Below are 10051 nucleotides of genomic sequence, written 5' to 3'. Positions count from 1 at the left end.
TGCATGAAGCTGGAAAGGGTTACAAATGCGTCTCCAAAAGCCTTGATGTTCATGTGTCCACGATAAGACAGACTGTCTACAAATGGAGAAAGTTTAGCACTGTTGCTACTCTCCCTAGGCGTGGTCGTCCTGTAAAAATGATTGCAAGAGCACAGCGCAGAATGCTGCATGAGGTAAAGAAGAATCCCAGAGTGTCAGCTAAAGACCTACAGAAATCTCTGGCACATGCTTAGATTTTTGTTGACACATCTACAATAAGGAAAACATTAAACAAGAATGGAGTACATGGGAGGACACCACGGAGGAAGCCATTGCTGTCCAAAAAGAATATTGCAGCATGTTTGAAGTTTGCAAAAGAGCAACTGGATGTTCCACAGCACTACTGGCAAAATATTCTGTGGACAGATGAAACCAAGATTGAGTTGTTTGGGAAGAACACACAACACTATGTATGGAGAAAATAAGGCACAGCACACCAACATCAAAACCTCATCTCTACTGTAATACATGGCGGAGGGAGCATCATGGTTTGGGGCTGCTTTGCTGCCTCAGGGCCTGGACGAATTGTTGTCATTGATGGGAAAATGAATTCCAGAGTTTATCAAGACATTTTGTAGGAAAACCTACGACCATCTGTCCGCCAACTGAAGCTCTGCAGAGGATGGGTGATGCAACAGGATAATGACCCAAAGCATACAAGTAATTCAACAAAACAATGGCTGCAACAGCACAGAATACGCCTTCTGGAGTGGCCCAGTCAGAGTCCTGACCTCAACCCGATTGAAATGCTGTGGCATGACCTTAAGAGAGCGATTCACACCAGACATCCCAAGAATATTACTACACTGAAACAGTTTTGTGAAGAGGAGTGGTCCAAAATTACTCCAGATCGTTGTGCAGGTCTGATCTGCAACTACAGGAAATGTTTGGTTGAGGTTATTGCTGCCAAAGGAGGGTCAACCAGTTATTAAGTCCAAAGGTTCACATACTTTTTCCTCCCTGCACTGTTTACATGTTATGTGCAAATAAACCATGGCAACATCCAATGTTTGTGTAGTATTATGTTCAGCAGACTGTGTTCTTCTATTGTTGTGACGTTCAGAGCACATTTTATGCCCAATTCATGCAAAACTCCACGTAATCCCAAGGGGTTCACATACTTTTTCTTGCAACTGTACATGCATTTGCTGTGTTTTTTTTTTTTTTAATCTTCCCTTTCTGAGATGCCTTCTTAAATTCTACCCCAATCACACTGCCAGACTTCCATTATGCTGGTGCCCATTGTGCCTACTGGTACCTATGGACGTGCGCACTATGGTTTGGAACTACGATATGTGCAGGCGTTCACAGTGCGCCCAGAGCCAAAGCCATGCCTCTCCTCTTCCTCCACCGCAGTGACTGACAACTCGGAAGTCAAAGAATCATTATAAGTAATGATTAGAACTTGCCAAAAACATAAACCAAAAAACTACTACTTTTTAATGAACAGAGCACAGTTAGGCTCATTTAATAAGACCTTTCAAAGAACAGTGATGTTAAAAGTGTAAGGACCCACAACAACTAATCAGATTTTGGTTAACTATTGTGAATTCCATGAATGTTAAATGCTGACCACTTGATATTGGTTACTGGATTCTCTACACTGCTCTTTATCCTGTCAGGATTTAAGAAGGTAGCACACAGGTTTGTTGCAGGGTTGTTATTAGTTGTTACTGTCATGTTATAACATATAGCAACGGCATATTTAAAAAAGCCCTAGGCTGAGATGATGTCATCCATTTGGTAAAGGCAGCAAGAAGCATTTCCTTAGGCTGAGATGATGTTACCAGTTTGCTGGAGGCAGCGTTTCTTCAGTCTTCTTTACAATGTGATCAGACTGCAACATGCAACTACAGTGGTAGTAAATCAGAATGTGAGAGGTTGTGGCAGGGGCTGATCTGTGTTACGCAAATGTGGACATGCAGTGGCATCAGGATTTACAGTACCTTAATTTGTTATCACTGAGCCAACATCTCACTCCAGAAAATAGATGCTAAGCCTGGATTATGCATGAACATAGCTGCTGCTGGCCTTTTGGCCAATAAAAGCAGAGGAAGGTATTGTTAGGGGGATCACTGTGGTCTATCTGAGATAATAAATATCTGTGCACCCAAATATTACTTAGTGTTCATGAGCTTAACCTGAAATATACTGTAGATCAGACACTAAATCTGCTTTACGATGCTATCATTATAGCATTATTGACAATGGCCTCTTAAATTAATTGATCTATTCAACTAGGGGGCATCTGCATAGGTTAACAGGCTCCTTTTCAATACATTCTGAACAGTCTCACAGAGAAAATACCTTTGTTTTTATATTTTTAGATACACATGTAAAAGAAGTCAACTTAATCTAAATAATGTTTTAGGTTTTAAAATTGTTTCTATACACAGTTTATAATACAGTAATATAATAATATATATTTATATGCACAGTGCCTTGAAAAAGTATTCATGACCCTTGAAATTTTCCACATTTTGCCATGTTACAACCAAAAATGTAAATGTATTTTATTGGGATTTTATGTGATAGACCAACACAAAGTGGCACATAATTGTGAAGTGGAAGGAAAATGTATACATGGTTTTCAAATTTTTTAACAAATAAATATCTGAAAAGTGTGGTGTGCATTTGTATTCAGCCCCCTTTACTCTGATACCCCTAACTAAAATCTAGCGGAACCAATTGCCTTCAGAAGTCACCGAGTTAGCAAATAGAGTCCACCTGTGTGTAATTTAATCATAGTATAAATACAGCTGTTCTGTGAAGCCCTCAGAGGTTTGTTAGAGAACATTAGTGAACAAACAGCATCATGAAGGCCAAGGAACACACCAGACAGGTCAGGGTTAATGTTGTGGAGAAGCTTAAAGAAGGGTTAGGTTATAAAAAAATATCTGAAGCTTTGAACATCTCATAGAGCACTGTTCAATCCATCATCTGAAAATGGAAAGAGTATGGCACAACTGCAAACCTACCAAGACATGGCCGTCCACCTACACTGACAGGCCAGGCAAGGAGAGCATTAATCAGAGAAGCAGCCAAGAGGCCCATGGTAACTCTGGAGGAGTTGCAGAGATCCACAGGTCAGGTTGGAGAATCTGTCCACAGGACAACTATTATTCGTGCACTCCACAAATCTGGCCTTTATGGAAGAGTGTCAAGAAGAAAACCATTGTTGAAAGAAAGCCATAAGAAATCCGATTTGAAAATTGCAAGAAGCCATGTGGAGGACACAGCAAACATGTGGAAGAAGGTGCTCTGGTTAGATGAGGCCAAAATTGAACTTTTTGTCCTAAAAGCAAAACGCTATGTGTGGCGGAAAACTAACACTGCACATCACCCTAAACACACCATCCCCACTGTGAAACATGGTGGTGGCAGAATCATGTTGTGGGGATGCTTTTCTTCAGCAAGGACAGGGAAGCTGCTCAGAGTTGATGGGAAAATGGATGGAGCCAAATACAGGGCAATCTTAGAAGAAAACCTGTTAAAGTCTGCAAAAGACTTGAGACTGGGGTTCACCTTCCAGCAGGACAATGACCCTAAACATACAGCCAGAGCTACAATGGAATGTTTTAGATCAAAGCATATTCATGTGCAAGCCACACTTTCCAGATATTTATTTGTAAAACATTTTGAAATCCATTTATCATTTTCCTTCCACTTCACAATTATGTGTGTTGGTTAATCGCATAAAATCCCGATAAAATACATTTACGTTTTTGGTTGTAACATGACAAAATGTGGAAAATTTCAAGGGGAATGAATACTTTTTCAAGGCACTGTATATACAGTATATATATATATATATATATATCGTCATTATGGTTGTGTCTTGCTGCTCTTATCTAAATGCAACTCTCCCAGAGAGGAGCTATGTCTATACAATAGACTCACTGCAATCTCTATTGGCATGTGTTCGGGGGTAGTGTTTTTGTTTATTAAAGTGTAACTGAAGGCAAAACTGTTTTTTACCATTTGGGATAGTGAGGAAGGGTTATAACCTCTGTCAGTTTCTTTTTGTCATCCATGTCCCATAGTGAGAAGAAATTCCTCCAAAGTGGGGGAATCCCAGGGTGTCACCAGAACTAGTGTTCCCATTGGAAGATTTCCCCTCTATTACTGTTCTGATATGTCAACCCAAACTTGGGATTTTCTTTTACTTTCAATGATAACCGGTAAACAGGACAAATAGAGAGGGTGAATCTCCCTAATGGGGGTATAGACATCTATACAAACTGACAGGTGTCCCTCTCCACTCTATCCAAAACTAGGAAAAAAAAAGTTTTCCCTCTGGTTATACTTTAATGATAGTGTGATTGTACTGACACACACATAAGAGTGCTTTCACACTGCCCCCCTGCAGTTTTTGTGCAAGTTACCTGCAGTTTATCATAGACTTCTATTATCCCAAGTTTTTGGTGTGGTTTTCTGAAAGCACACCAAAAGTCCTGCATGCTGCATCTTTCTTTTCAATGGTGTTTGTTCATTTTTTCCATAAGAAAGAAGTTGCAAACCAGTAAAGAAAATTATACAATCCCCCCCCCCATATAAACTGTGGCCCTTGATAAAAGATAAAATGATATCTAATGTAAAACTATTTGTCAGGTCTGGTGTCTCAGACCACTGTAACCTGTATAAAGTGGGCAATCGCCCTCAAATGTTCAACAGGGCATAAAAGGATATGCCCCTCATGGCCCTTGGTTAACTGTGTCCAAAACCAGAGAAGGGACTTGGAAAAAAAAAAGAGAAGGATAAATTAAATAGAGAGAGAGGAGTGAGAATAGAGATAGGGGAAGAAAAAGAAAGAAAAAAGGAAGAAGTAAAGGATGCTTGGTGGAGAAGGATCCAGCTAGCAGTCGGGTGCGGGGAGTAAGACGATTAAGGTTTATCAGCATCCCTGCATGCTGCATCTTTAATAGAAGTCTATTTGATTGTAAGTTCCACGGGTCAGGCCCTCAAATCCCTCTTGTATTGAACTGTATTGTTGCTGTATTGTCTCCCGTTATATTGTAAAGCGCTGAGCAAACTGTTGCCGCTATATAAATCCTGTATAATAATAATGATAATAATTAAATAGAACTTAACTGAAGTCTATGAAAAACCACTGGAACACTATACTGAAGCTAAACTGCAGCGGGGCAGTGTGAAAATGCCCTTAAGCATGAATGTTAAGGATACGTCTTCGTTAATCATGCTCTATCTGCCATTCAACTTTCAGATCTACAAATATAGGACTTTGTATTTGTTACTTGTAATTCAAATAATCTGAGCAGTAGGTAAAGGAAGATCATTTTATTTAGCCATGCATTTGTCAGATATATAAATATTATATATGTACACAAATATTTTTGTAAGTATTTCATCAAAATGTGTAACTGCTAATAAATTATTTTCACCCTGCATTTTACTGTCCTCATTATGTGATGATAATAATAATCTTAGAGAAGAACTGTGAGATGCCAACAAAAATCAACTATTAGTACGCCTACCTATATAAAGCACTAAACAGTGAGGTTTATAAATATATTGCTCACAGTTTAGGAGAAAAGTCTAATACAATAATAATGACATCACCGCTCTAATTCAAAAAATGACAGCTTCAGCCGGCTCTAGGAGGAGCTGGAAAAGCAGAGATCACATCAGATCTTGCCCTCCCACTCTACAATGTTTAGAAAAATGACAGTTTCCACCATTCAAGTGGAAATTGTAGTGAATGTGGGTGGGTACACTAAAAGCATGAGACTGTGAGGAAGGGCATGGTCATACTGAGGCTTGTGCTCATTTACATAGCCTGCATATTGCAGGCATGGGGAGCTGAGAGAGCAGAGGAGACTCCTGGACTGTCATTCTAATGATGCTGCATCAGTGGACAGATCACACCAGGAGTGTCATCCTCCCGGGTCTGCCCACTACAGTGATCAGGGACGGAATTGAGTCACCGCTCGCTGTAAAGTACTACCGCAGTGCAGAGATAAGACCAGTGGCCAGGAGAATACATGGCATAGTGACCACCGGTCTTGCAAAACGGATATCATAGGCAAGGAAGCCCTTGATTTAAATAATGCACATCTATTTACTCAGAAAATATGGACTTGGGAAACAAATGGACAACATACCAGCTAAAGGTATGGAACCACTAGCAATTACACAGAAAAAAGTTTCTGAGCGAAGTTCAGCTTTAAAGTGATATAACACTCAACCAAAAATGTAATATGTGAAATCCGAACAAATGGGGTGTAGCACTACCTAAATGATAGTATGAAAGGTGGGAAATAAATGTGAAAAATGTGTAAATAAAATGGTGGTGATTGAACTACAGTACACCTCTCCCTCTACCTAGTGTGAGTGTGACTAAAATACTGTGAGCTGTGTATACACCTCATATGTGATAAATTCTATTCATACTACACTGCTCAAACAAATTAAAGAAACACTTTGAACACATCAGATCTCAATGGGGAAAAATATCATGCTGGATATCTATACTGATATGGACTGGGTAATGTGTTAGGAATGTAAGGATGCCCTATCGTTCTATGGAATTGAAAATTATTAACCTACAGAGGACTGAATTCAAAGATACCCCGAAAATCAATGTGAAAAAATGATGCAGCAGGCTTGTCCATTTTGCTAAAATTTCATTGCAGCAACTCAGAATGGTACTCAGTAGTTTGTATGGCCCCCACATGCTTGTATGCATGCCTGACAACATTGGGGCATGCTCCTAAGACGTTGGATGGTGTCCTGGGGTATTTCCTCCCAGATCTAGACCAGGGCATCACTGAGCTCCTGGACAGTCTGAGGTGCAACCTGGCAGTGTTGGATGGACCGAAACATGATATCCCAGAGGTGTTCTATTGGATTTAGATCAGGCGAGCGTGGGGGCCATTCATTGGTATTAATTCCTTCTTCCAGGAACTGCCTGCATACTTTCGCCACATGATTCTGGGCATTGTCGTGCACCAGGAGGAACCCAGGATTCACTGCACCAGCATAGGGTCTGACAATGAGTCCAAGGATTTCATCCCGATACCCTAATGGCAGTCAAGGTGTCATTGTCTATAGAGGTCTGTGCGTCCCTCCATGGATATGCCTCCCCAGACCATCAGTGATGTTACAGGCAGCATAACGTTCTCCACGGCTTCTCCAGATCCTTTCACGTCTGTCACATGTGCTCAGGGTGAAACTGCTCTCATCTGAGAAAAGCACAGGGCGCCAGTGGCAGACCTGCAGATTTTGGTGTTCAATGACAAATACCAATCGAGCTCTATGGTGTTGGGCAGTGAGCACAGGGCCCACCAGAAGACATCAGGCCCTGAGGCCACCCTCATGAAGTCTGTTTCTGATTGTTTGGTCAGAGACATTCACACCAGTGGCCTGCTGGAGGTCATATTGTAGGGCTCTAGCAGTGCTCATCCTGTTCCACCCTGCACAAAGAAGCAAATACCAGTCCTGCTGGTGGGTTAAGGACCTTCTATGTGCCATCCTGGAGAAGTTGGACTGGCTGTGCAACCTCTGTAGGGTCCAGGTATTGTCTTATGCTACCAGTAGTGACAGTGACCCTAGCCAAATGCAAAACTAGTGAAAAACAGTCAGAAAAGATGAGTAGGGAAAAAAATGTCAGTGGCCTCCACCTGTAAAACCATTCCTGTTTTGGGGGTCGTCTCATTGTTGCCCACCTAGTGCACCTGTTGTTAATTTCATTAACACCAAAACAGCTGAAACTGATTAACAACCTCCTCTGCTACTTAACTGACCAGATCAACATCCCAGGAGTTGTATTGACTTGATGCTATAAGCTGATTAAAAAGTGTTCCTTTAATTTTGTTTTTATCAGTGTATGCAAATTAGTATTAGGATGAAATTGCAGACAGTACTATAATGCCCCTTCCTCCTCAAGATACCTCAATAAAGAAAAATAGCATATAAACATGTGACCATAAATGTGGTAAGTCCTTCAATTTGTATGAAAACAGTCCACTGGACGAAAAAGCTCCTTCCATTCTTAAAAAAGTCCCAATTCTTGAGCATATATGTAATGGTGCTGCTGTGAGCGTGCTCTTATTCAATAATCAGTGTCTTCACACGTGCTCCCTCTGTAGCTGCTGCACTCACCACAACACCTTTCATACTATCATTTATAGATTAGGTAGCGCTGCACCCTATTTATTCAGATTTCACACAACCTTTCGGGTGGTGTTAGGTGTTTAGCAGCCAACTCAAATACATACACACACTTTTTCGATATTCCACATTGCACGGATTCCCAGTTTATTATAATGTGTATCAAAAATGTAATATATTGCAGCTTACCAATCATTAGAGGCTGTATTAGTTTTCTTTTCTAGGCGTTTTCCCCTCTGTTTTCACCTGGTGATTTGGTCAGTAACACACCTCCTATATTAGAGTGCCACCACTCTGGATGAAGGAGTACACGGGGCACCTTTGGACAGCAGCATTGTCAGTCTTGGACAAGGGGAGTGTTAGATGTACTAACAGCTTTAAATACATTAACAAATTAAAGCCGAACCCTAGCTCACACCTTTTACATAGTTACAGAAAACAGTTTGTTTTTTATTTCCTTTTGAGATAAAGGTTTTAAATAAATAAAAGCTGATCATTGTAAGCACCCCTGTCAGTGGGAAATGGTTTGTCTCAATCCTCTAACTGCTACATTTGCAGGACATCTGTCCTTATTGAAAAACAACAGACTTACTGGGCAGATCACCAAAGTGAATATAAAGAAAATAAAGTCATCACATCTAAGAATTGGAAAGCTGCAATGTTTGCTTTTGGGCTTAAGAGTGCTTTATTACAGCAGGACAAACTGTAGCCAGAGAGCCAAGTATATGGATCATGCCATCGAGGTTGGCGATGGGATTATAGCTGTATAACATTATATAAGGGCCAACAATGTGGAAGAAGCACAATATGGAAAACCATATTCAGCTTTATCAAAAGAAAGATACAAATAAGCTGTATCTAATACAAACAGTTCCATGTGATGTAAAATAGAAAATATGTAGCAAAATATTTTTTAAAAAGTTTACAAGGTTATTATCATCAGTTTAACAGTTTTAGCTATAGGATACAAGTATGTTTCCTTAATATGAATAGAAGACAAAAAAGGGAATAAAAATAGAAAACAGCATAATTATTTAGGAAAAAAAGAGACGACATTACAGCTATTTATACAAGTATAAAACAGATAACATTTAAAAAAGATGTGGAACATGCTTGGAATGTGTTTAGAACTATCTGGAAGCAGACCCTTATTATTCTTTGCCCTATCTGAGCATTATATAAATAATGGGTGATGGAAATATCCAACCAATATCAATGTTTACTGCTCTTTAAGTAGACTGTCTCATTCTGATAGGTAGGTATCACTGTGGAGATGACGAAGGTTGCTGATTATCATCACGATAAAATCTCCCTCTGGAAATTCCACCTGAAATCATAAGACCCAACAAAACATGCTGCATTAAGAAAAATAGTATTATGATTGAAAAGATTATTTCTCCCTGAAATCCTCTGAATTTGTTCTCTGCTCTAAACAGTTATAATATTCTAAATCCCTCCTCTACACACTGATCTTCATTTAACAACTGTGATAGTATATTGGCCTTAGTCATCCATCCATGTTTAATTTGTAAAACCGGTAGAGGGAACCTTATTTTTTTCTATGAGCAACACCCTCCACTTTTCTTGCGTGCAATTTTTATATACTGTAACTTGCTCTAGAAACTATGGAGTTGATATACTAAGGGCAGATAGACTGTTTGCTTTGCAAATTCAGTTGCACTCTGCAAGGCAATTTGCTCCAGAGCTTAGTAAATGAAATGAAGCTTGTCTGACTTCCATCATCTGATCATGTGCAAGCAAAAATGCTGTTTTTTTTTATTTTCCTTGCATGTGATTGGGTGTTCTTTGCAAAGTAAAGTCCCAGAAAAAAACCCAGCACATGGAATCTAGGGAATGTGCATGTGAACTTTAAAACAAGGGA

The 10051-nt window shown here is 39.8% G+C and overlaps 1 protein-coding gene across 1 annotated transcript in view; it reads right to left on the bottom strand.

Annotated features, from left to right (window-relative positions):
* Positions 1–5322: 5322 nt before the first annotated feature.
* LOC149455432 (arf-GAP with SH3 domain, ANK repeat and PH domain-containing protein 3-like) overlaps positions 5323–10051 on the bottom strand; it is a 103002-nt gene continuing 98273 nt past the window's right edge. The window contains exon 25 of the mRNA XM_089686280.1: positions 5323–9496. Coding sequence (XP_089542406.1) covers positions 9432–9496 — 65 coding nt within the window. The 3' untranslated portion in view covers positions 5323–9431. The remainder of the gene's footprint in view (positions 9497–10051) is intronic.

The sequence above is a fragment of the Staurois parvus genome, unplaced genomic scaffold, assembly GCF_062004578.1.
Source record: "Staurois parvus isolate SC_StPar_1 unplaced genomic scaffold, SC_StPar_1.0 ptg000394l, whole genome shotgun sequence".
Lineage (NCBI taxonomy): Eukaryota > Metazoa > Chordata > Amphibia > Anura > Ranidae > Staurois > Staurois parvus.
The sequence above is the reverse complement of the archived record's forward strand: the minus strand, read 5'-3'. Positions and strand labels throughout refer to the sequence as shown.